The sequence below is a fragment of the Phyllobates terribilis genome, unplaced genomic scaffold (genome assembly GCF_046119375.1).
Source record: "Phyllobates terribilis strain yellow unplaced genomic scaffold, ASM4611937v1 Scaffold_7__3_contigs__length_470593459, whole genome shotgun sequence".
In the NCBI taxonomy this organism is placed as follows: Eukaryota; Metazoa; Chordata; class Amphibia; order Anura; family Dendrobatidae; genus Phyllobates; species Phyllobates terribilis.
Genome location: NW_027362767.1, coordinates 434,274,037 through 434,302,000, shown reverse-complemented (window position 1 = coordinate 434,302,000; position 27,964 = coordinate 434,274,037). Strand labels below are relative to the sequence as shown.

The 27,964-nt window shown below is 51.9% G+C and overlaps 2 protein-coding genes across 3 annotated transcripts; one reads left to right on the top strand and one right to left on the bottom strand.

The window, feature by feature from the left end:
- Positions 1-305: 305 nt before the first annotated feature.
- Positions 306-9,592, top strand: OPA3 (outer mitochondrial membrane lipid metabolism regulator OPA3). The gene is made up of 2 exons (XM_073642106.1): positions 306-510; positions 5,048-9,592. The coding sequence occupies exons 1-2, from the start codon at positions 369-371 to the stop codon at positions 5,356-5,358; spliced, it is 453 nt and encodes a 150-aa protein (XP_073498207.1). The 5' UTR covers positions 306-368; the 3' UTR covers positions 5,359-9,592.
- Positions 5,541-27,587, bottom strand: VASP (vasodilator stimulated phosphoprotein). Of its 2 annotated transcripts, none has more exons than XM_073642103.1 (12): positions 27,168-27,587; positions 22,315-22,483; positions 13,230-13,398; positions 13,088-13,145; positions 12,876-12,913; positions 12,422-12,666; positions 12,016-12,152; positions 11,754-11,839; positions 7,936-7,981; positions 7,783-7,861; positions 7,468-7,525; positions 5,541-6,514 (listed from the first exon to the last, which is right to left on the bottom strand). In XM_073642103.1, exons 1-12 carry the CDS (start codon positions 27,170-27,172, stop codon positions 6,477-6,479), a joined length of 1,128 nt encoding a protein of 375 aa, XP_073498204.1. In that variant the 5' UTR covers positions 27,173-27,587; the 3' UTR covers positions 5,541-6,476. The 2 variants fall into 2 exon arrangements, with proteins under 2 accessions (XP_073498204.1, XP_073498202.1); XM_073642101.1 differs by having other exon boundaries at positions 12,016-12,155; positions 27,168-27,578.
- Between the last annotated feature and the right edge of the window lie 377 nt (positions 27,588-27,964).

Sequence of the window (27,964 nt, the reverse complement as noted above, 5' to 3'; positions counted from 1 at the left end):
ATTCGGAGATCAATAATGTTCTGACTGCCATGGTGGAGCAACACGAGGGCTCGGGAACCCGCACCGGCTGTGGGCTCTACTGGGACAAAACTGGTGATTGATTTTTTACATTTTCTTTTAACCTGCGATCACAGAATACAAGACAGTCACTGGCAGGCCGCACCCCTGTACCCGCCGCCTCAGTCACCTCTCTGCCGCCTCAGCAGACTGTCACTACAGCGCCTCAGACTGGAGTCACGTGTCCAGCCATCTGTGTTTCCCGCTCTTCTCACTGATTGGATAAAGTAATAAGAGGCGGGGCCTAACACGGAAGAGACGTAAAGGTAGACGGACAGTAGGCGCGACTTCGGCATGTGACGTCACTAAAGATGGTGGTGGGTGCGTTTCCTATCGCGAAGCTCCTCTATCTGGGGATCCGGCAGATTAGTAAACCGCTCGCCAACCGGATCAAAGCAGGAGCCCGACGCAGCGAATTCTTCCGCACCTACATCTGCCTTCCGCCCGCTCAAGGTGACTATAACCGGGGGACAGCTGTGCTGCCGGGACATGGAGGGAGGTGACCAATCACACATCGGGAACTACCTCCGCCAGCCAATCACAGGGCAGCTACTAAAAGCGGCGATCACGTGTGTGACTTAGAGAGGTCACCCTGATCACATGGAGGAATATGGGGGTCACCAACAGCTGCACATCATAGGGCCCCCATTATAATGACAAACTGCCCCTATAAGAACACCTGCTACACTGCACCATAATAATGATCCCCCTATAACAACACCTACTTCACTGCCCCATAATAATGACCCCCTGCTACACTGTCCCCATAATGACCCCCCTATAATAACACCTGCTTCACTGCCCTCATAATGATCCCCCTATAAGAACACCTGCTACACTGCACCATAATAATGATCCCCCTGCTACACTGCCCCCATAATGATCCCCCATAATAATGATCCCCCTATAACACCTGCTTCACTGCCCCATAATAATGACCCCCTGCTACACTGCCCCCATAATGATCCCCCCATAACACCTGCTACACTGCCCCCATAATCCCCCTATAAGAACACCTGCTACACTGCCCCCATAATAATGCCCCCCTGCTACACTGTCCCCATAATGATCCCCCTATAACACCTGCTTCACTGCCCTCATAATGAGCCCCTGCTACACTGCCCCTATAATGATCCCCCTATAAGAACACCTGCTACACTGCACCATAATAATGATCCCCCTGCTACACTGCCCCCTTAATGATACCCCATAATAATGATCCCCCTATAAGAACACCTGCTACACTGCACCATAATAATGACCCCCTGCTACACTGCCCCCATAATAATGACCCCCTGCTACACTGCTCCTATAATGATCCCCCTATAATAACACCTGCTACACTGCCCCCATAATAATGATTCCCTGCTACACTGCCCCCATAATGATCCCCCCCATAATAATGATCCCCCTATAATAACACCTGCTACACTGCCCCCATAATAATGATCCCCCTATAATAACACCTGCTTCACTGCCCCCATAGTAATGATCCCCCTATAATAACACCTGCTTCACTGCCCTCATAATAATGACCCCTGCTACACTGCCCCCATAATGATCCCCCCATAATAACACCTGCTACACTGCCCCATAATAATGATCCCCCTTCTACACTGCCCCCATAATGATCCCCCCCATAATAACACCTGCTACACTGCCTCCATAATAATGATCCCCTTATAATAGCACCTGTTACACTGCCCTCATAATAATGATCCCCCTATAATAACACCTGCTACACTGCCCCCATAATAATGATCCCCCTATAACACCTGCTTCACTGCCCTCATAATAATGACCCCCTGCTACACTGCCCCCATAATGATCCCCCTATAACACCTGCTACACTGCCTAAATAATAATGATCCCCCTATAACACCTGCTACACTGCCCCCATAATAATGACCCCCTGCTACACTGCCCCCATAATGACCCCCCCCATAATAATGATCCCCCTATAATAACACCTGCTACACTGCCCCCATAATAATGATCCCCCTACAATAACACCTGCTACACTGCCCCCATAATAATGACCCCCCCGCTACACTAACCCCATAATAATGACCCCCCCGCTACACTAACCCCATAATAATGACCACTGCTTCACTGCCCCATAATGACCCCCTGAACACTGCCCCCATAAGTGACACTATATACTCTACTCCCATGATAGTGCCTTCATAATATTGATACCAGATATGCTGCCCCCCATAATAACTCCTGCTTCACTGCCCTCATAATTGACACCTGCTTCACTACTGCCCCCTATATCACAGTCAGCTGTACGACGGCTTCTCAAGCCTTTTCCTCACAATAGAGAATACGATGATATGAGGCTTCCCGTCTGCTGCAACGTTCATACAAGAAATTAAAACCTCTCAGCTTTATTATTTTCGTCTCCTGAACCTAACTAGTCATTGCTGCCCCCTCACTCCACCTTAATAGTCACAGCCACATTGCTGTAAGGGGTACATACAGAGGTGGTGTATCGGGGTGTACACAAAGGGTGCCTGGGTGCAGTGTATCTGTGTGTACACAGAGGGTTCCATGTAACGGGGTGGCTACAGAGGGCGCCTGGTGCAGTGTATGTGGGGGGGGGTACACAGAGGGCGCCTGGTGCAGTGTATGTGGGGGGGGGTACACAGAGGGCGCCTGGTGCAGTGTATGTGGGGGGGGGTACACAGAGGGCGCCTGGTGCAGTGTATGTGGGGGGGGGGGGTACACAGAGGGCGCCTGGTGCAGTGTATGTGGGGGGGGGGGGTACACAGAGGGCGCCTGGTGCAGTGTATGTGGGGGGGGGGGTACACAGAGGGCGCCTGGTGCAGTGTATGTGGGGGGGGGGGGGTACACAGAGGGCGCCTGGTGCAGTGTATGTGGGGGGGGGTACACAGAGGGCGCCTGGTGCAGTGTATGTGGGGGGGGGGGGGGTACGCAGAGGGCGCCTGGTGCAGTGTATGTGGGGGGGGGTACACAGAGGGCGCCTGGTGCAGTGTATGTGGGGGGGGTACACAGAGGGCGCCTGGTGCAGTGTATGGGGGGGGGGGTACACAGAGGGCGCCTGGTGCAGTGTATGTGGGGGGGGGGTACACAGAGGGCGCCTGGTGCAGTGTATGTGGGGGGGGGGGGGTACACAGAGGGTGCCTGGTGCAGTGTATGTGGGGGGGGGGTACACAGAGGGCGCCTGGTGCAGTGTATGTGGGGGGGGGGTACACAGAGGGCGCCTGGTGCAGTGTATGTGGGGGGGGGGGGTACACAGAGGGCGCCTGGTGCAGTGTATGTGGGGGGGGGGTACACAGAGGGCGCCTGGTGCAGTGTATGTGGGGGGGGGGTACACAGAGGGCGCCTGGTGCAGTGTATGTGGGGGGGGGGTACACAGAGGGCGCCTGGTGCAGTGTATGTGGGGGGGGGTACACAGAGGGCGCCTGGTGCAGTGTATGTGGGGGGGGGGTACACAGAGGGCGCCTGGTGCAGTGTATGTGGTGGGGGGGGGGTACACAGAGGGCGCCTGGTGCAGTGTATGTGGGGGGGGGGTACACAGAGGGCGCCTGGTGCAGTGTATGTGGGGGGGGGGGTACACAGAGGGCGCCTGGTGCAGTGTATGTGGGGGGGGGGGTGGTTACACAGAGGGAGAAGGGTGCAGTGTATGTGGGGGGGGGGTACACAGAGGGCGCCTGGTGCAGTGTATGTGGGGGGGGGGGTACACAGAGGGCGCCTGGTGCAGTGTATGTGGGGGGGGGTACACAGAGGGCGCCTGGTGCAGTGTATGTGGGGGGGGGGGGGTACACAGAGGGCGCCTGGTGCAGTGTATGTGGGGGGGGGTACACAGAGGGCGCCTGGTGCAGTGTATGTGGGGGGGGGGGTACACAGAGGGCGCCTGGTGCAGTGTATGTGGGGGGGGGTACACAGAGGGCGCCTGGTGCAGTGTATGTGGGGGGGGTACACAGAGGGCGCCTGGTGCAGTGTATGGGGGGGGGGGGTACACAGAGGGCGCCTGGTGCAGTGTATGTGGGGGGGGGGGTACACAGAGGGCGCCTGGTGCAGTGTATGTGGGGGGGGGGGGGGGGTACACAGAGGGTGCCTGGTGCAGTGTATGTGGGGGGGGGGGTACACAGAGGGCGCCTGGTGCAGTGTATGTGGGGGGGGGGTACACAGAGGGCGCCTGGTGCAGTGTATGTGGGGGGGGGGGTACACAGAGGGCGCCTGGTGCAGTGTATGTGGGGGGGGGGTACACAGAGGGCGCCTGGTGCAGTGTATGTGGGGGGGGGGTACACAGAGGGCGCCTGGTGCAGTGTATGTGGGGGGGGGGTACACAGAGGGCGCCTGGTGCAGTGTATGTGGGGGGGGGTACACAGAGGGCGCCTGGTGCAGTGTATGTGGGGGGGGGGTACACAGAGGGCGCCTGGTGCAGTGTATGTGGTGGGGGGGGGGGGGGTACACAGAGGGCGCCTGGTGCAGTGTATGTGGTGGGGGGGGGGTACACAGAGGGCGCCTGGTGCAGTGTATGTGGGGGGGGGGGTACACAGAGGGCGCCTGGTGCAGTGTATGTGGGGGGGGGGTACACAGAGGGCGCCTGGTGCAGTGTATGTGGGGGGGGGGTACACAGAGGGCGCCTGGTGCAGTGTATGTGGGGGGGGGGGGTACACAGAGGGCGCCTGGTGCAGTGTATGTGGGGGGGGGGGGTACACAGAGGGCGCCTGGTGCAGTGTATGTGGGGGGGGGGGTGGTTACACAGAGGGAGAAGGGTGCAGTGTATCAGAGTGTACACGAAGGGCACCGGGTGCAATGTATCTGGGTGTACACAGAGGGCGCAATGTAACGGGGTGGGTACAGACGGTTCCGAGTGCAATGTAACGGGGGTGGGTACAGAAGACCCTGCGCTAGGTGCCATGCACTGGCCTCTAATCTCGTTATTGTATATTCTGCCTCCTGCTGGACTCACCGTGTACTACAGCTTGTATGTCACAGTCCTGTGGTTTCTTTGCAGTGTACCATTGGGTGGAGATGCGAGCTAAGATGAGGATCATGGGTTTCCGCGGAGCCGCCATTAAACCAATGAACGAGGAGGCGGCAGCAGACTTGGGAGCGGAGCTTCTAGGGGAAGCCACCATCTTTTTAATCGGAGGCGCTTGCATGGTAGCAGAATACTCGCGGCAGGCCACCAACTCTCGCCGGAAAGAGGAAGAGATGGAGGCCAGACTGAGCTCCATGGAGGTGGAGATTGCACGACTGGGTCTCCTTACAGACGAGCTGGATGCCCGCGCCCGAGCCGCAGAGAGGCAGCAGGTGGCAAAGTGAGGCCGGTGACCTGAGGTGAAGCTGATGCCAGACTGGTGCCGGCCGTGGACTGAACTGAGGGACATTTGCCGTCTCAGTAGCAGGAAGATCCGCGGAGGCCGGGCCGCCCGAGAGCTGGAGGTGTATATAGAGAATAAAGGGACATTTCTGTGCTGTGAGTGAGTGCTGTCTGGACACGGACACAAGAGGAAAAGGATTTTATTTCTAGAAAACCCGTTTACAAAAACAAAGTCCCATATATATATATATAGATATCAGCGCAAAATAGGCCAAAGCGCGACATCCCCCGAGCGCCGCGCAGCGCTGCTCTCCAGTGTCTGACACCATTATCCTAAACCATCAGATGAGAGGAATCAGTCACCCGCCACCATTATACAGACGCAAATTCTGCTAGAAAATTTATACAAAAATTGAAATGATTCCAAAAAAATAATGAAAAAGAACCCGTGAATTATCCCATAAAATTCCTATTGGTTGAAGCTCGGAGCCTCTGCAAACCCGTTTAGAGACACTCGGGAGAGTGCGGAGATAGGAGGATTAATGGAGGGTGCGAGGAATGTTAAAATGGGGTGCAGAGCAGCAAGGGGGTGGCAGCTGAGGCAGAGGGTGCAGAGCTGTAAGGGGGCTGCAGCTTAGGGAAGGGGCTGCATCTAAGGCAGAGGGGGCCGCAGCTAAGGCAGAGGGAGCAGGGCACACCAGAGAGGGGGCTGCAGCGAAGTGGCCACAGCTAAGGCAGAGGGTGCAGAGTAGAGAGGGGGCTGCAGCTAAGGCAGAGGGTGCAGAGCGGGACGGGGCCACAGCTCAGGAAAAAGGGAGCACGGAGAGGCTGCAGCGAAGGCAGAGGGTGCAAAGTGGGATAGGGGGCACAGAGCAGGGTGGGGTCTGCAGCCCAAGGAAAAGTACAGCAGACCCTACACAAAATAGGGGGCTACAGAGCAGGAGCTGTAGCTCAGGAGGGCACAGAAGTTAGGAATATCCAGGAGCCGGCGGGCCCAGCAGCAGTACAGGGCTGTGTGGGGCACAGGTCGCAAGTTGCCCTCAGCATGGGAATGATTGCAGAGTCTGCCGTGCAGCACAGTGGGTAGAGCCTGAGACTTCACAGTAGGCGATTGCTGAAATCATGAGGTGCTGCTCCTGCGCAGTTCTTGCATGAAGGCTGCAAAAAAAGTACAATAAAATGAAAAGGTCAATAGTCCAACCAGTGATCTGTCCAGGTTATCGGCCACACAGCAGCTATAGAAGGGCAGTAGTGTGCGCTGTACATCTCTGATGCAGGGCTGCTTTATTGAAGGGATAGACAGTGGAGTAATGTCTGACCAATGGGGCCCCCACGAGAGTCCGTCGCGGCCCCCACCAGCTTCCTGCTCGTCCTCAGTGAGTGGGAGCTGGAGCATGTACGACGGTACTGTCCAATGTCTGGGGTTTACGGACACTGCGGGGTGCAGCGCTTCACTGGTTCCCCTCGATTCTCCGGGGATATGCAGTGAGGAGCACGAGGTGAGGTAAATCCAAAGCAATCTGCACAAGTCAATGCAAATTTTCCCTTGTGGACATATCCTATTGTTGGGGAAATACGAGGCTGTGCAGAGGCCCTGGACTGCGCGGCTCTGTATGCATAGGCCAGTATGTAGATATATTTCCATTTTACGCTCCAGTTCCAGCCAGAGCAGCAATCACCATTCTGCTGCTCTCTGGTTGGCTTGTCCGGGCTCCCTGCTTTATTAATCGATTGTACAGACCGGGCCCTGCAGTAGTGCATTGTGGGAGATGTAGTGTTTTCACCAGGCCCTACATCGTACACGAAGCATTATGGGATCTTGGGATGGCCGCAGCAGAATTGTGAGCACAGTTTTGTCTGTGAACGAGGTAGATGGTCACGTAAATATCTGCACTGATACTTCTGTCTGTGGTTTTCCCACTTCTGAGATCCGTTTCTGCTTTTGGACAAAAATAAAACCCAGGAGCGGAAATAATTACTGAGCGCTCAGGCACAATGTGTATAATGACCACACGAGGGTGCCCTCCGCCATGCTGCTTGCCATACTGTCATCTGGTATTTAAAGGGCCAGCCAGGCGTAGAGTGGGGGGCGGTGTGACATCGGATCTCACCTTCTATGATCTCCTCCTTGACTTTCTGCAGCTCCTTCCTCATTTCTTCCAATAATTCCTGTAGGAACAGACAGACGCTGCTATGAAATCCTCGGTTAGTCCTTACCGTCTTCCTGTCACCCGGAGGTGCCAAAGGGAAGACTGCAGCGTCACGTGACAGAGCAGAACGTTACTCTGTCCACATGACCGCCCACGCTAGGCAGCTAGAAGAGGGGTGTGTGGACCACCACAGCTGAGCCATTGGGTGTAATCACCTCCATCCCACCCCCCCATTCATCTACCTGCACCGCTCCGAGGCAGTGTCCATCACGTTACCTGCTTAATCCTCTCCATTGAGTCCGATTCTTCGGCGCTTGGGGCCACGTCTGCGGGGCTGCTGACTGTGGACTTCATCCTACAAAGAACACAGAAAAGTCAGAGAATGGAAAGAGAAAACCAAACCCGCGGACCGCTCATACTAACACTGACCGGGGTAGCGTGGTGCTTCCCTTGTCCCACGGGCGACGGGCCGGCTCTGCAAGACACAACATAAGATGCAAGGGGTCACCAGAACCAAAAAAAAAATGGCAACCGCCTCCCCGTTACTGATAAAGCACCAGCTCATCATCTATTACTGACAACCAACCTGTACACCATGTATGAGAGGTTGTCAGACCCGCCTGCTGGTGATCACATCACTGATATAACTGGGCCCCAATTCATCAAGCAATTTTTACCAATTGTCGCATAAAACTGATTGAAACTTTTGAGGTCTTTGCACCAGTCCCGGTCGCCGACTTATTGAAAAGTGAACAGAATTGATGTGATAAAGGGCAGAGTTGAGCGCGGCATAAAAATGTACGTTCTGACTCGTATGTTTCTTGCAATGGCGAGAACGATGCGTCATGTTAGGAGGTGAAGGTCTATTAATGAATTTGCCGCTTCTCACTCCAGCAACACCGATGAACAATGACCACTCGGGGGGCCGAGAATTCATGGTGGAAAATCTGCTGCACGCTACATTAATACCACTGGAAATGAGATTTCTCCAGATCTCGTTCATCCACCGCCAAGAAAATCACAGCGGGTGAAATCTGCAGTATGTGAATTTATGCTGCGGACACCACCATGGATTTAACCCTTTGCATTGCAGTGTGCGTGCTAATCCGTACTTATTCAACAATGAAATCTGAGAAATTCAGCATTGTAAAGGTCCCGTGGGAACATGGCCTGAAAGGAGGGTGCTTAATAAATGGAGTGAATTATAAAGAGAGGGGAAGTGTAGAACAAACATTCTTCTCTTTTTTTTTTTTTTGCATCAACTAATTTTGACAAGAAAAACTGAATTGAAAACTGCAGAGGACGGAGTGGCGACAAAATGACTAGTATCCCCACAGTATCATGAATCACCTACTGTCACCTGCAGCCCCCTTCTATCACATCTGCACCCTTCTCATCTACATCTTCCACCTCACCTGTGGGTGCTGCCAACCTCCATACCCCTCAGTCCCCTCTTCCAGCTCACCTGCAGCTCCCTCTCCTGCATCCTCTCTCCTCACCGGCGGCTCCCTCTCCTGCATCCTCTCTCCTCACCGGCGGCCGCCTCTCCTGCATCCTCTCTCCTCACCGGCGGCCCCCTCTCCTGCATCCTCTCTCCTCACCGGCGGCCCCCTCTCCTGCATCCTCTCTCCTCACCGGCGGCCCCCTCTCCTGCATCCTCTCTCCTCACCGGCGGCCCCCTCTCCTGCATCCTCTCTCCTCACCGGCGGCTCCCTCTCCTGCATCCTCTCTCCTCACCGGCGGCCCCCTCTCCTGCATCCTCTCTCCTCACCGGCGGCCCCCTCTCCTTCATCCTCTCTCCTCACCGGCGGCCCCCTCTCTCCTGCTTCCCACATCCAGTTCGCAGTGTTGCCGTTCATTTCTGGTCTGCTTTTCCCCCACTGATTGCAGCCCAGGTCCCGGTGACAATCAGATCCAGAATCATTCAGCCCCAATGATTGCACCCAGATTTAAGACTAGTAATGCATTAATACAGCGGCAAACAAAATTCCCCCTTCCTCTCCCCCACTAGTGTAAATTTGGTTTATTTGCAAAATTAAATACTTTCTTCTGTTTGCAATAAATTGCTCAACAAATGTTTTCTCCACATTCAGCAGAAAATGTCACTTTTACTGACTGCTGTCGTCTCAGGTTGTTATTCAGCCCTTGAACAGAATCCCCCATAAGAGCACGATTGTCTCCAGGACCTCATCGGTAATATCAGGCGGGAGGTTAAACAGATGCAATACCCGGCCCGGCTGGAGGTTGAGACGATTCATCGCATGTTAGAAATGTTAGCTGAGAATCACGTGTCGCCAGCTCACCACACTCGTCAGATATTCCTCCTCTAGGTCGGATGGACGGTCATTTGAGTAAGTAGTTTAAGAATTGAGGAGTCCAGCCTTCACATCCACAGGAAATAATCCTCTCAAGATTATTAGAAAATACAGCAATATAAAGCAGGACCTTCCAGGGCTCCCTCCAACACATTTCAACTTTTTGGTCCTAATCATGGCTGCTTTCTCTGTAGCATTTTAATTGCTTAAATAGTTTAAAGTTGTGGAAACCAATCACCTAAATAGCAGTACAAAAAACAGGAGAGGATACAAGAAAATGCAAAAGGTATTAAAGGAGCCAAGAAATACAGATGGAAGCGGAGGACCAGCGGCTACACTACCTGGACGCGGCAGAAAAAGGAAGATGTCACCGACTGCCACCAGATTCCTGAGAAGGCAGCTGGTCAAGTACCATTGAATGATTGCAAAAGACCTGCAGTGAGATCTGGTGGTGGCAGCCGGCACTGAGCGTTCAGTTTGCCCAGTAAGATGCATACTAAACGCTAAAAGGTCTCCATGTCCGAACTCCAAAGTGTCCCCTCTACTAACCAAAAAGTACAAGAAAAATTGCCTCCAATTTGCTCAAGACCATATAAATAAGATACAGAAGTTCTGAGATGTGGAAAAAAAAAATGGAACTTTTCAAACCCATCGTTCAGTGGTATGTCCGGAGGGGGAATGATGAAGCAGACCCTGAACAGAACACAAACACCCTGCCTACAATTAAGCACGACGTGAGCTTGGGAGATGCCAAAAATGAAGAATGGTGGGGTCTTAGTGATGCATACAGTGCGGGGACTCGGTGAAGCCAGCAGTGAAACATGACAGAGGCTTGGTGAAGTCTACAGTAAAGCACAGCGGGGGGGGGGGGTTCGGTGATGTCTACAGTGAAAGATGGCGGGGGCTTGGTTATTCTCTGGCCGTGATTTGCTTCTGCTGACACTGGAACCCTGCAGTGTGTAATGGTAAAGATGGATTCAATCACATAACAGAACCTCATGTTGCAGCCTGAAACCCAAGAATATTAGTGACCTGGAGACCATTGCCCAGAAGGACTGGGCTAAGATTCCTCAGACTCGCTGTCGAAAGTTGTCGTCTGGCTATGCATCATGTCTGCAGCAGATCATAACAGCCAGAGGGGCTCTACTAAGTGCTAAAGACATTGGGCCTGAAGTAATGAATAATCTTGAGACTGCAGGAGTAATAATCCAAATTTACAATGGCGGGGTGAGTAGTTATGACTGCAGCTGTATAGTAAAATGTACAAAAAAATTAAAATGTAAAATAATAAAAAGGGAGAGAAGGACAGCAATTGAAGTGAAAAAAACAAGTACTTTCCTTATTCTCCTCTTTTCTGTAACAGAACACAATGCGGTTCCTGCACACCCGGCATGACATGAACTTATTGCAGGGGCGTCAGAACTCCGGCGTTAACATGTACGTTCCTGTCGGGCAGAATGTACATTGCAAATGCCCTCGGGCACCGTTTTTTGCTACTCTCCGCGGCCCTATTGGCTTTTGCACCTTCACTAAAAAATTCTCTCCATGGTTGAACATAATAAATGTTCAGAGGCTGCATCTAAAGGAAATGCAGGGAGCAACATGCAGAACTAAACAGGGTCCGTGTCCTCAGTGCTACAGCAACATTATCCGCTTATAGCACTGCCCTAATGAGGAATAACCATAAAAATAGGAAAGAAGGAAACAATAAGGAAGCACTCTGACATTGCAGGTACTGCAGGGGTGGGGCAAGTCTCCATCTTTGGTGATTATTCTCCGCCCCCGCGGATTCTGAATTAAGCAATAAATTTTATCACATTTTCCTAGCACATTATTTTAATGATGATATAAGATCTTGTATCGGCCGATGAATCACCGAACCCCTCCAGCGGAGGAAGCAGATATTACAGACTGAATGCTGATGTAACTCACCCGCCTGGCTCCGTCCACTGGTGATGTCATTATCGTCTTGTGTGGTGGTGGGGGCCGGGCGCTCAGCCTGCTGGGTCATCATCTTCCTATAGAGAGGAGCCAAGAAATTAATCACCTGTGTGGTGTGGGTAGTGTAATATACTATATATGGTAATAAGACGCAATAACAAGTCATGAGGTATGTCCGAAGAGCCCCGAGTCCAGTGGTGTCACTGCTGAGAGCCCCCCCAAAAGGCTGGGGAAGAAGGGACAAAATTGCTACCTGCGGGCCAGCATCTTATTCATTTCTTGCATGAGTCCTCCTCCACCTCCACCCCCGGTTGATGCTCCTCCGCTGGTGCGGCTAATGTCTTGCTTGGACGGGCCACCACTGCTAGGAGAGGAGCCCCCAGACTCCTCCTGCTGGACCAAGTAAAAAAAGAATGGTCAATAAATCACCAATATGTGTACTCCAGTCACACCTGCACCGACCCCTTACCTGCCTCCCCCAACCTCCTACTACCACACCTGCATCTGTCACTGGCTATTTTCCACATCACCTGCCACAAATCTCACCTGTAACCCCTCACCTTCCTCCCCCACCTCGCCTGCAGCCTCTTCTCTCACAACACCAAAAACCCCCATCACCAGCCTCATCCCTCCTCATCCCACCTCATTCTTCTTCTTACCTTTGACACTTTTTTCAGCTTGGCTGCAGCTAAGGCAGCTGCCAGGCCCCCACTGCTTGACGCAGGCCCTCCAACCAGTCCTCCTGAAGGCAGAGGTGGAGGAGGAGGAGGACCACTCCCAGGAGGAGCTGGTGGACCCCCAGGAGGAGCTGGTGGACCCCCAGGAGGAGCTGGTGGACCCCCAGGAGGAGGCGGTGGTCCTGGTGGTGGAGGTGGTCCTGCTGATACTGGGGTGACTGACGCAACTAAAAGAAAAGTGATGGTTAGTGCCGGCCATTGTACCCCACCCTTCATAGAAGGCTCTTAATGTGTATAAATGACGGCAGGAAGATGAAAACCCTTATCAGTCACACAGACAACTGAGGGTCTTGGGGGGGGGGGGGGGTCTCTTATTTACTCCAATGATTTAACAGTGAGCTGGTTTTGACCCTATTATGCCCCCGGGACCCCTTACCTGGACTCTGGACTTTCTGCTCGGGTTCTGGCTGCGGCCTGTGGACAGAGGACATGACCGGTAAGTACAGGCACCAATCTCCTAGGCCCACAAGGCCGCCCTCCATATAACTGTACAGGCACCAATCTCCTAGGCCCACAAGGCCGCCCTCCATATAACTGTCCCTAGCCTCATCACGAGGTGCAGGCCGCCATGTTGCAGCCGGCACTCACCTCCTTGGCGGCTCCGGCTCTTCTGCTTTGGGCCCATTCTGACTGGGCCACGGGTCACCTGCAGAAAAGACAACGGTGACAGGTTCGGCCCCTGGTCGGCGCGATCAGGTCACACGACCGCGGGGTGCACACCGAATCTTACCAGTTTCCAGACAATCGAGAGCCTGTATTATCCCCGCAGCGAACTGTCCTGCCTCCTCCTTGCTGCTGAAGTTCAGCCCCCACACCTGCCGCGCGTCCCTCCACTGGTGGAAGTTGGGTGTAGCCTGGTTGTACTTCAGTCCTCGGATCAGGGGGCAGTTAATTACAACCTGCAGAAGACGAAAAGATAGAAGAGATAAGCAGAGAACCGTCTGATCAAACAGCAACCTCCGTGTACGGAGAGAGCCTGCAGGGGGCGCCGTGGCCGATGGTGACATGCTCTAAAAGAAAACGGTATTTGTTGATGATAGCAACCAATTACAGCACAGCTTTCATTTTCCAAGAGCAGTCTAAGATATGAAAGCTGCGCTGTGATTGGCTGCATAGACATTTTATCCTTCATCATGTGGGCAGATTTATGAAACGGTCTAAAGATATAAAGAGAGACAAGAAAAGGGTTGGAGGTCCTCGCAGACCCTCAGCTCACCCAATAACCATGGAGACAAATATCAACAAATTACATGACAAGGATAAACGCCTTAGTTATAAAGACTGACCTTGTTGCCCATGAAAACCAATCACAGCTCAGCTTTACTTTCTTAAACAGCTCAGGTGAAATGAAAGCTGCGCTGTGATTGGTTGCTAGGGCCAATACAGGCAGTTTTCTTTTAGTTACTGTATCAGGGCGGGCAGTGGTGACCCCGCAGGCGGAGGGTCCGGGTCTCATTTAGCTGTGGATGGAGCCATTACAGGTTATTTCTATAACTTGAAGATTTTACAAGGACCCAGGAGCTTCACGCTACGCCACCGACAACAGCAGGGCGACACCACCAAAAAACGAGAAATCACCCGGACCGGCATGTGAGACGACACGAGACACCGGTCATAGAAATCCCCCGACTTTATAGACAGAGCTGTATCTGAGAGACGGCGGTGCGGGTCTGCTGCACAATTACACGAGCGGAGGAAGAAGCTGCAGCCGCCACTATACGTTACAACACGTCCTTCCTGTGCAAACGCCTGAGCAGCCGACATGACTGACGGAGGCACGAGAAATCACCCGACACCATCACACCTAACAGCTAATAAGACATACAGTATATCATAGGGCAGCGGAACGGCCATTATTACCCCAAACAGGGAACTAAAAAGGAAGAAGCAAAATAAGAGCGGTCACACTATAGAGCTCTGTACTGTAAGAGCCGTCACACTATAGAGCTCTGTACTGTAAGAGCGGTCACGCTATAGAGCTCTGTACTGTAAGAGGGGTCACACTATAGAGCTGTGTACTGTAAGAGGGGTCACACTATGGAGCTCTGTACTGTAAGAGCGGTCACACTATAGAGCTCTGTACTGTAAGAGGGGGTCACACTATGGAGCTCTGTACTGTAAGAGCCGTCACACTATGGAGCTCTGTACTGTAAGAGCGGTCACACTATAGAGCTCTGTACTGTAAGAGCGGTCACACTATGGAGCTCTGTACTGTAAGAGCCGTCACACTATAGAGCTCTGTACTGTAAGAGCGGTCACACTATAGAGCTCTGTACTGTAAGAGGGGTCACACTATGGAGCTCTGTACTGTAAGAGCGGTCACACTATAGAGCTCTGTACTGTAAGAGCCGTCACACTATGGAGCTCTGTACTGTAAGAGCGGTCACACTATAGAGCTCTGTACTGTAAGAGCGGTCACACTATGGAGCTCTGTACTGTAAGAGCCGTCACACTATGGAGCTCTGTACTGTAAGAGCGGTCACACTATAGAGCTCTGTACTGTAAGAGCGGTCACACTATGGAGCTCTGTACTGTAAGAGCCGTCACACTATAGAGCTCTGTACTGTAAGAGCGGTCACACTATAGAGCTCTGTACTGTAACAGCGGTCACACTATAGAGCTCTGTACTGTAAGAGCAGTCACACTATAGAGCTCTGTACTGTAAGAGCGGTCACACTATAGAGCTCTGTATTGTAAGAGCAGTCACACTATAGAGCTCTGTACTGTAAGAGCGGTCACACTATAGAGCTCTGTACTGTAAGAGCGGTCACAATATAGAGCTCTGTACTGTAAGAGCGGTCACACTATAGAGCTCTGTACTGTAAGAGCCGTCACACTATGGAGCTCTGTACTGTAAGAGCGGTCACACTATAGAGCTCTGTACTGTAAGAGCGGTCACACTATGGAGCTCTGTACTGTAAGAGCCGTCACACTATGGAGCTGTGTACTGTAAGAGCGGTCACACTATAGAGCTCTATACTATAAGAGCGGTCACACTCTGGAGCTCTGTACTGTAAGAGCGGTCACACTATGGAGCTGTGTACTGTAAGAGCGGTCACACTATGGAGCTGTGTACTGTAAGAGCGGTCACACTATGGAGCTCTGTACTGTAAGAGCGGTCACACTATAGAGCTCTGTACTGTAAGAGCGGTCACACTATAGAGCTCTGTACTGTAAGAGCGGTCACACTATGGAGCTCTGTACTGTAAGAGCGGTCACACTATAGAGCTCTGTACTGTAAGAGCGGTCACACTATAGAGCTCTGTACCGTAAGAGCGGTCACACTATGGATTCTCTACTGTAAGAGCGGTCACACTATAGAGCTGTGTACTGTAAGAGCGGTCACACTATGGAGCTCTGTACTGTAAGAGCGGTCACACTATAGAGCTCTGCACTGTAAGAGCGGTCACACTATAGAGCTCTGTACCGTAAGAGCGGTCACACTATGGATTCTCTACTGTAAGAGCGGTCACATTATAGAGCTGTGTACTGTAAGAGCGGTCACACTATGGAGCTCTGTACTGTAAGAGCGGTCACACTATGGAGCTCTGTACTGTAAGAGCGGTCACACTATAGAGCTCTGTACTGTAAGAGCGGTCACACTATAGAGCTCTGTACTGTAAGAGCGGTCACACTATAGAGCTCTGTACTGTAAGAGCGGTCACACTATAGAGCTCTGTACCGTAAGAGCGGTCACACTATGGATTCTCTACTGTAAGAGCGGTCACACTATAGAGCTCTGTACTGTAAGAGCGGTCACACTATGGAGCTCTGTACTGTAAGAGCGGTCACACTATGGAGCTCTGTACTGTAAGAGCGGTCACACTATGGAGCTCTGCACTGTAAGAGCGGTCACACTATAGAGCTCTGTACTGTAAGAGCGGTCACACTATAGAGCTCTGTACTGTAAGAGCGGTCACACTATAGAGCTCTGTACTGTAAGAGCGGTCACACTATGGATTCTCTACTGTAAGAGCGGTCACACTATGGATTCTCTACTGTAAGAGCAGTCACACTATGGATTCTCTACTGTAAGAGCGGTCACACTGTGGAATATATAAAATTCCCTAATATCTTTTTTCACAGATAAAAGACAAGTTTTCTGCGCTGGATTACTGGGGACCGGTTGCTGATCCAAGGGTTTATTTCGGTTTCCAAATTTGGAGTCAGACTGAGCTGTGGATTTCATAGAGACGATCAACATCTCACAGTGTAAATCTGTGGAATTTGTGTCCTGGCTTAAATCATGTCTCGCGCTGCAATCACACCCAGAGCTGCAGTCACCATTCTCTACTACATACTGTAATTTATTATACTCTAGTTACATCCAGAGCTGCAATCACTGTTTTTTACTACATTAGTTATTATACTCCAGTTACATGCAGAGCTGCAGTGGGTTTCTCTCTGACAAGGCAGCAGCGCCAATTACATACAGCAATTTGCTTCCAAGTGCAACCAACAGAGCTGTAACTGCAGCTTTGGATGTGACTAAGATGTGGAGTAGCTCATGGAGGTGCTTTGATTCATTCTTCCTATCTCTTACAATCTCGTAGGGCTCCCATAATTCCATGTACGGTATAGCTTTGCTCATTCTGAGCCTACTGGTTCATGAACAAAATGACAAAACTGCAGTGAAGACTGACACAGAGCTGGGTCTGCAGGAGAGAAGTTTAACGCTGCAGATTTCTATGCCATCTGGGATGACGGCATCTTGGGGCCCAGGAATGGCGTCCATGAAACAACTGAGGCAACGAGGACGACTATCTCCAGGTGAGTGGGGAATGCTCCATAATTACAGATCTACAGGAGGATGTGACGGCTCCTGTATTCACACCCCCTCCCCTCTGGCGCTGGACACATTCCTGGAATAACTTATCCTCTCGGTCCCCGTCAGAACCACAGTCGGGAGGCGCTCTGCAGTCAGCGACGCCCGGGGGTCTCTGCAGCTTCTGGCCATATATATCAGTCACAGAGGAGAATGGGAAAGTGGGGACAGGACTCATCTCTAGACCCGGGGGGTCATGTCTGTCAAATACGATCCCCCACTCATGTACCTGCACCACGACTGTATTACTGCATTACCACCCCACATTGTATACACGGTACACACATATACACATACTATACATGCACTGCACATGCATACATGCCACACAGTACAGGCACTACACATATATCATACACTTACATTATACCTGCATACACGTATGATGCATACTACATATAAATGCTACACACATAGGAAACATACATGCAAACACTATACATACAGCATACATATATACACACATAAATGGTACATACATGACACAAATTACATACATATAACTGATAGATATGTGCAGTCCACCTACATCAGGGGGGCACAACCTGCGGCCCACTATACCATTTTGTGCGGCTCCCAACCATCTGGTCACAAAATGCTCCTTGTGTGTGACTGTCCGCAAGTAGTTTCCATAGCAGAGAAAAGAGGGGTGACAAATGGTCAACTCTGTGTCCCCCATAAATAATAGAAGGAACGTGTGTGTCGCCCCTTTTTGTTACTCCGGGAAGATGTATTTGAGTTACAGGAGGCGATCTATGTGCCTCTCTGAATTGTAGAGTATGGCAATTACATTTTTAATCTTTAGAGCCCATTCACACATGGCCTTCCCCTCTCCCGAGTGCTGACTGGGGGTAAAGGGGACCCCTTTTATTCTAATAGGTGCAGGATCCAATTTCTGGATGACTATCTATCATGCACTTACTGCATATACAGTAATTCTGATATGCCAGAAATCTCAGATGCTAATACCCCTATAAGTTTTATTACAGCCTTACCTGCTACACACCTGGTGCATACACACACACACACACTACTTACATATATGGTACATATACACATTACACATAAATGTTACATACATACATAATACACACAGTGGTGTGAAAAAGTGTTTGCCCCCTTCCTGATTACTTATTCTTTTGCATCTTTCTCACACTTAAATGTTTCAGATTACAAAACAAATGTAAATATTATACAAAGATAACACAAGTAAACTCAAAATGCAGTTTTTAAATGAAGGGCTTTATTATTAAGGGAAAAAGAAATCCAAACCTACAGGGCCCTGTTTGAAAAGATACTTGCCCCTCCCCCTCTTTAAAAAATAAATTGTGGTTTATCACATATTTGGGAAGCTGAGTTCAGTTTCCCTCGCCACACACAGGCCTGACTACTGCCACACCCGTTCTCAATCAAAAAAATCACTTAAAATAGGGCCTGCCTGACAAAGTGAAGTAGACTAAAAGATCCCCAAAAGCTAGACATCATGCTGCGATCCAAAGAAATTCAGGAACAAATGAGAAACAAAGTAATTGAGATCTATCAGTCTGGAAAAGGTTATAAAGCCATTTGTAAAGCTTTGGGACACCAGCGAACCACAGTGAGAGCCATTATCCACAAATGGCGCAAACATGGAACAGTGGTGAACCTTCCCAGGAGTGGCCGGCCGACCAAAATTACCCCAAGAGCGCAGTGACGACTCATCCAAGAGGTCACAAAAGACCCCACAACAACATCCAAAGAACTGCAGGCCTCACTTGCCTCCATTAAGTTCAGTGTTCATGACTCCACCATAAGAAAGAGACTGGGCAAAAATGGCATGCATGGCAGAGGTCCAAGATGAAAACCACTGCTGAGCAAAAAGAACATAAAGGCTCGTCTCAGTTTTACCAGAAAACATCTTGATGATCACCAAGACTTTTGGTAAAATATTCTGTGGACTGACAAGACAAAAGCTGAACTTCTTGGTAGGTGTATGTCCCATTACATGTGGCATAGAGGTAACGCAGCATTTCAGAAAAGGAACATCATACCAACAGTAAAATATGGTGGTGGCAGTGTGATGGTCTGGTGCTATTTTGCTTCTTCGGGACCTGGAAGACTTGCTGTGGTAAATGGAACCATGAATTCTGCTGTCTACCAAAAAATCCTGAAGGAGAATGTCCGGCCATCTGTTCCTGACCTCAAACTGAAGAGCACTTGGGTTATGTAGCAGGACAATGATCCAAAACACACCAGCAAGTCCACCTTGAATGGCTTAAGAACAGCAAAATTAAGACTTTGGAGCAGGGGAGTACATAGAAGTCATGGGGCCCCATAGCAGAAGCTCTAATTGGGCCCCTACCCTACAAAAAATAAATGTTTGTCTGTGTCACAGAAGAGCAGCTCTCATAACTTTCCAGCCTTTACATAGTAATTTACCTCCTTCTGAAGTCGTAGATTCCTCCTTCATTGCCCCCATAAAGTATGATGCCAACAAAAGTGCCCCCCAAACAGTATGATACCCCTATGGTGCATTCCTCCACATGCACAGTATAATGACCCTATTGTACCCCACTTCAACACCCATGGCAAAGTATGGTGACCCTAACACAGTATAATCCCCCAACTGTGAACCCCACAGAGCCCTCCATACACTCTCATGGCCACCACACAGCCCTCCAAACAGTATAATGGCCCCCACACAGCCCTCCAAACAGTATAATGACCCCACACAAACCTTCACACTGTATAATTGCTTTCATTCAGTAAAATGGCCCCCCACATAGCCCTCAAAATATTATAATGGCCCCACATAGCCTTCCATATAGTATAATGCACCACCAATAATCTTCCATATTGTATAATGCACCACCAATAATCTTCCATATTGTATAATGCGCCCCCATAATCCTCCATATAGTATAATGCTCCCCCCATAATCCTTCATATAGTATAATGAACTTCCCATGGTCCTCCATAGAATATAATGCACTCCCCATAGTCCTCCATACAGTATATTACACACCCCATAGGGTAAAATGCAGCCCCCATATAGTATAATGCACGCCACAGTCCTGCAGTATTATGGGCACCACGTACTCACTGATTTTAAAATACCGTATATTTTAAATAAGCCGACCCGAATATAAGCCGAGGCCCCTAATTTTACCACATAAAAGTGGGAAATCCTATTGACTTGAGTATAAGCCTACGGTGGGAAATGCAGCAGCTACTGGTAAATTTCCCCATCCTCGTATGTGTGGCCCCCTCAATCCAACAATCCCTGGTATGTGTGGCCCCCACAATCCCTGGTATGTCTAGCCTCCTCAATCCCCCAATCCCTGGTATGTGTGGCCCCCACAATCCCTAGTATGTGTGGCCCCCACAATCCCTGGTATGAGTGGCCCCCACAATCCCACAATCCCTGGTACGTGTGGCCTCCTCAATCCCCCAATCCTGGTACGTGTGGCCTCCTCAATCCCACAATCCTGGTACGTGTGGCCTCCTCAATCCCACAATCCTGGTACGTGTGGCCTCCTCAATCCCACAATCCCTGGCATGTGTGGCCTCCTCAATCCCACAATCCCTGGCATGTGTGGCCTCCTCAATCCCCAAATCCCGGTATGTGTGGCTTCCTCAATCCCCAAATCCCGGTATGTGTAGCTTCCTCAATCCCCCATTCCTGGTATGTGTGGCCTCCTCAATCCCCAAATCCTGGTATGTGTGGCCTCCTCAATCCCCCATTCCTGGTATGTGTGGCCTCCTCAATCCCCAAATCCTGGTATGTGTGGCCTCCTCAATCCCCCATTCCTGGTAAGTGTGGCCTCCTCAATCCCCCATTCCTGGTAAGTGTGGCCTCCTCAATCCCCAAATCCTGGTATGTGTGGCCTCCTCAATCCCCCATTCCTGGTATGTGTGGCCTCCTCAATCCCCCATTCCTGGTATGTGTGGCCTCCTCATCCCCCCAATCACTGCACACATAAAACAATAAACACTTATACTCACCTTCCTTCCTCACCTCCGCTCCAGCGCTGCGTCCTGTCTGCAGCAGCTCATGTCAGCATCTGAGCAGCGCGCGCTCTCAGACACAGAGGTGAGCTGCTGCTGCCGGCACATTCACTCCTCTGCACTGACAGCAGGAGCCGGGCCTCAGCTCTCCTCCATGCCCGCTACTAAAGAGAATGAATATTCCGTCTTCTCCACGCCCATGGGAGTGGAGAAGAGGGAATATTCATGTCTCTTTAGCAGCGGGGACACGTGGTGGCTGCAGCAGCCGACTACTGCATGTGCACCGCTCCTCCACTGCCGCAACCCGCTCCTCTGCCGCAGCAACCTCTTACTCACCTATCCTTCTCGTTCCCACGCTGCTTGGGGCCCTCACGGGCCCCCTCCGGCCACTGGCCCCATAGCAGTGGCGTGGTCTGCCGCCATTGGCGGTACGCCACTGCTTTGGAGTGGCCTCGTCAAAATCCTGACCTTAATCTGATTGATATGCTGTGGCCGGACCTTAAAAAGGCGGTTCATGCTCAGAAACCCTCCAATGTGGCTGATTTACAACAATTCTTCAAAGATGAGTGGCCAAAATTCCTCCAGAGCATTGTAAAGACTCATTGCCGGTTATCGCAAACGTTTGATTGCAGTTGTTGCTGCTAAGGGCCCAACCAGTTATTAGGTTTAGGGGGCAATCACTTTTTCACACAGGGCCCTGTAGGTTTGGATTTCTTTTTCCCTTAATAATAAAGACCTTCATTTAAAAACTGCATTTTGTGGTTACTTTTGTTATCTTTCTCTACTATTTACATTTGTTTTATGATCTGAAATAGTGCGACAAACATGCAAAAGAATAAGAAATCAGGAAGGGGGCAAACAGTCTTTCACACCACTGTATACGACACACACCTGGTGCATACACACACACATACTACTTGCATATATGGTACATATTCACTTTACACATAAATGTTACATACATACACACATTACAATACATGATCCCCCCCGTCGGCTGTACCTGCTGATCAGGCAGCTTCCTTCCCACCACGCGGTACGTCTGGCCCCCCGCGCTGTAGTAGAGCTGGACTCGGCTGTGTCCGGCGGGGCCAGTTCCGGCATTGATCCATTTCTTACTGGAATCATCGTAGACCATGACGGTGGCTCTGGCCGTGATCACCGGTGTCTCACTGCAGGGAAGAGGAAGACGATGAGCAAAGAAATTCTGGACTATCACCCCCACTACAACTCCCAGCATCTCCCGATATACAGGAGGGTCACACCACTCTCCACAGCCGACCAGCGTCGCGGTGTCCCACCCTGTGGACGCCCAGTCATATCAGAGCCGTTATCAGGTGTAATGGGGGGCCGGCTCTATATACATGCATGTATGTACACCCCCGGCCGGGCCCCAGAACATCCACTCCTGACCCCAGCCTCACATCAGTCAGCGGGCAGACCGGTCCATGCAGCACACAGTCCATACAGTGTGCACCGGGCACAGGCAGCACAAGAGCTGACAATTCAAACACGAGGAGCGCTGACATCATACACAGTGATGACACCACACCCTACTATCACAGTGTATTACGTACAGAACCCCACCCCCATCTTCCCCAGATAACTTTATAACTGGTCTGGCTCAAGTGATAATGGACCGGAGCCTATAAATAACGTGTTATTATAATGTGACAGCACGGCATCCTGTGTTACAGCGGACGCCGCGGTATATAAAGCTGCAAAGAAAGTGTCACATTTCATCTAGACTGTCAGACACACAAAACAAAAATAAAAATGTGGTTTTCCCTCTGCTATCCGCCTCCTGGCCCCCCCCCCGCTGCATGTTGTGGTTTTGTCTATATAAGGCTATGAGAAGCTGACGGGAGCTACCACAATGACTGAGAAGAGGGAGGGAAAAAGGAAGTAAAAGGAATGAGCACACTGCTCAAACACCAAAAATAATTACACAATACTGCCCAGTCTGACGGTCACCCAGGTGTTATACAGAGGGGCGCGATGTCACCGCCCTCCGGGCGTTATACAGAGGGGCGCGATGTCACCGCCCTCCGGGTGTTATACAGAGGAGCGCGATGTCACCGCCCTCCGGGCGTTATACAGAGGGGCGCGATGTCACCGCCCTCCGGGTGTTATACAGAGGGGCGCGATGTCACCGCCCTCCAGGTGTTATACAGAGGAGCGCGATGTCACCGCCCTCCGGGCGTTATACAGAGGGGCGCGATGTCACCGCCCTCCGGGCGTTATACAGAGGGGCGCGATGTCACCGCCCTCCGGGTGTTATACAGAGGAGCGCGATGTCACCGCCCTCCGGGCGTTATACAGAGGGGCGCGATGTCACCGCCCTCCGGGCGTTATACAGAGGGGCGCGATGTCACCGCCCTCCGGGTGTTATACAGAGGAGCGCGATGTCACCGCCCTCCGGGCGTTATACAGAGGGGCGCGATGTCACCGCCCTCCGGGTGTTATACAGAGGAGCGCGATGTCACCGCCCTCCGGGCGTTATACAGAGGGGCGCGATGTCACCGCCCTCCGGGCGTTATACAGAGGGGCGCGATGTCACCGCCCTCCGGGCGTTATACAGAGGAGCGCGATGTCACCGCCCTCCGGGTGTTATACAGAGGAGCGCGATGTCACCGCCCTCCGGGCGTTATACAGAGGGGCGCGATGTCACCGCCCTCCGGGTGTTATACAGAGGAGCGCGATGTCACCGCCCTCCGGGCGTTATACAGAGGGGCGCGATGTCACCGCCCTCCGGGCGTTATACAGAGGGGCGCGATGTCACCGCCCTCCGGGCGTTATACAGAGGGGCGCGATGTCACCGCCCTCCGGGCGTTATACAGAGGAGCGCGATGTCACCGCCCTCCGGGCGTTATACAGAGGGGCGCGATGTCACCGCCCTCCGGGCGTTATACAGAGGGGCGCGAGGTCACCGCCCTCCGGGCGTTATACAGAGGGGCGCGAGGTCACCGCCCTCCGGGTGTTATACAGCGGAGCGTGATGTCACCGCCCTCCGGGTGTTATACAGAGGGGCGCGAGGTCACCGCCCTCCAGGTGTTATACAGGGGAGCGTGAGGTCACCGCCCTCCGGGTGCTATACAGAGGAGCGTGAGGTCACCGCCCTCCGGGTGCTATACAGAGGAGCGCGATGTCACCGCCCTCCGGGTGCTATACAGAGGAGAGCGATGTCACCGCCCTCCGGGTGCTATACAGAGGAGCGTGAGGTCACCGCCCTCCAGGTGCTATACAGAGGAGCGTGAGGTCACCGCCCTCCGGGTGCTATACAGAGGAGCGCGATGTCACCGCCCTCCGGGTGCTATACAGATGAGCGCGATGTCACCGCCCTCCGGGTGCTATACAGAGGAGCGCGATGTCACCGCCCTCCGGGTGCTATACAGAGGAGCGTGAGGTCACCGCCCTCCGGGTGTTATACAGAGGAGCGTGAGGTCACCGCCCTCCGGGTGCTATACAGAGGAGTGTGAGGTCACCGCCCTCCGGGTGCTATACAGAGGAGCGTGAGGTCACCGCCCTCCGGGTGCTATACAGAGGAGCGTGAGGTCACCGCCCTCCGGGTGCTATACAGAGGAGCGCGATGTCACCGCCCTCCGGGTGCTATACAGAGGAGCGCGATGTCACCGCCCTCCGGGTGCTATACAGAGGAGCGCGATGTCACCGCCCTCCGGGTGCTATACAGAGGAGCGCGAGGTCACCGCCCTCCGGGTGTTATACAGAGGAGCGTGATGTCACCGCCCTCCAGGTGCTATACAGAGGAGCGTGATGTCACCGCCCTCCAGGTGCTATACAGAGGAGCGTGAGGTCACCGCCCTCCGGGTGTTATACAGAGGAGCGTGATGTCACCGCCCTCCAGGTGCTATACAGAGGAGCGTGATGTCACCGCCCTCCGGGTGTTATACAGAGGAGCGCGATGTCACCGCCCTCCGGGTGCTATACAGAGGAGCGCGAGGTCACCGCCCTCCGGGTGCTATACAGAGGAGCGCGATGTCACCGCCCTCCGGGTGCTATACAGAGGAGCGCGATGTCACCGCCCTCCGGGTGCTATACAGAGGAGCGTGATGTCACCGCCCTCCGGGTGCTATACAGAGGAGCGTGAGGTCACCGCCCTCCGGGTGCTATACAGAGGACCGTGAGGTCACCGCCCTCCGGGTGTTATACAGAGGAGCGTGATGTCACCGCCCTCCAGGTGCTATACAGAGGAGCGTGATGTCACCGCCCTCCAGGTGTTATACAGAGGAGCGTGAGGTCACCGCCCTCCGGGTGTTATACAGAGGAGCGTGATGTCACCGCCCTCCGGGTGTTATACAGAGGAGCGTAATGTCACCGCCCTTCGGGTGCTATACAGAGGAGCGTGATGTCACCGCCCTCCGGGTGTTATACAGAGGGGCGCGAGGTCACCGCCCTCCAGGTGTTATACAGGGGAGCGTGAGGTCACCGCCCTCCGGGTGCTATACAGAGGAGCGTGATGTCAGCGCCCTCCAGGTGTTACACAGAGGAGCGTGATGTCACCGCCCTCCAGGTGTTATACAGAGGAGCGTGATGTCACCGCCCTCCGGGTGTTATACAGAGGAGCGTGATGTCACCGCCCTCCGGGTGTTATACAGAGGAGCGTGATGTCACCGCCCTTCGGGTGCTATACAGAGGAGCGTGATGTCACCGCCCTCAGGGTGTTATACAGGGGAGCGTGATGTCACAGCCCTCAGGGTGTTATACAGAGGAGCGCGATGTCACCGCCCTCCGGGTGTTATACAGAGGACTATAGGTGGCACAGACAGTGGAATGATGTCAAAGGCATCTAAGTGTTATAAAAAATACCCCCGTATACACCTATATATAAACACCCCTGGGTACAGTATATACCCATATATAATATTCCTGGGTACAGTGTATATACCTCTATATAATACCCCCGGTATGAATTACACAGTATATATACCCATAAATAATACCCCCTGGGTACGGTAGACACCTGAATGTAATACGCCCTGGATACAGAGTAAGCCAATATAGAACATCCCCCGGGTACAGTATACGCCCGTATATAATAGCCCCTGAGTACAAAGTGTGCCACTATACAATATCCCCTGGTGCGGTATACACCCGCATATAATATCCCCTGGTACAATATACACCAGTGTATAATACCCCTGGGTGCAACATATTACATATATATATACCCCCAGGCACAGTATTTAATCCCATGGTACAGTAAACACCCATATATAACCTCCTGATAAGAGATAGATAGAGATTATATATATATATATATATATATATATATATATATATATATTTATTTATATTACCCCTAGATATGGCATATTCCCATATATAATACCCCCGGATATGGTCTATTCCCATACATACATATAATACCCCCGGATATGGTCTATTCCCATATATAATACCCCCGGATATGGTCTATTCCCATACATATATATAATACCCCCGGATATGGTCTATTCCCATACATATATATAATACCCCCGGCTATGGTCTATTCCCATATATAATACCCCCGGCTATGGCATATTCCCATATATAATACCCCCGGCTATGGCATATTCCCATATATAATACCCCTGGCTATGGCATATTCCCATACATACATATAATACCCCTGGATATGGTATATTCCCATATATAATACCCCGGGATATGGTATATTCCCATACATACATATAATACCCCCGGATATGGTATATTCCCATACATACATATAATACCCCTGGATATGGTATATTCCCATACATACATATAATAGCCCCGGATACAGCACACCCCCGTATATGACACAGTATATAGAGCGACACATGGAGCAGACAGGACGGGATCAGCTCTCACCTCATGCTGCTGGCGCCGCCTCCTGGTAGGAATGTGTCCTCACCTGTGCTGCCCCCACCCTAACTCTCCTGTGCCCCTCAGCTATCTGGGCATAGCAGGAAGTGGCCCCTGCACCAGCTGCCTCCTCCCGGGGCCCCTGAGAGCCTCCCTGCCCGGCGCCTATGTGCTCAGCCCGGCTCTGCTCATCAGCCTCCGCCCGTGTACAGCAGAGCTATAGACGCAGCCGTCTCTCTAGAGCCCTCTTTTTTGTCTTTCTTTCCTTCTTTCTCTCTCCCTTTCTTTCTCGGTCTCTTTCTGCCTCTTTCTTTCCTCTCTGTTACAAGCTATCACTTCCTCTCTTTTGGGATCTGCCTTCTCTTAAAGCGGCCACAAGCCACAGCCCCACCACTTAAAGCAGCAACGCCACATGCACCTTCCCCCACAGCATTTGCTGCAGCCCCCGGGGGGTTTACAGTGTGGAGGGAGGGGAGATCACACCTGGCAGGTGACCGCGGGAGCCGCCACCATATTCTCTATATAAAGTCTGAATCTACAGGGGAAATATTTATAACAACTGTTCAGTCACCGACCAATCACAGCGCAGCTTTCATTTCATTAATCTGCCCAAAATAGATTCTCAAAAGACAAGGGACACAGCCCCAGCCCCTTATACTCCAGCACCAGCTCCTCATCCATCACTGCTGACAACCAGCCTGTATACATGTGTGAGGGGTTGTCAGCCCCGCCCCCTTGTGATGACATCACTGAGAGCTTGTCAGCCCCACCCCCTGGTGATGACATCACTGATGTAATGACGT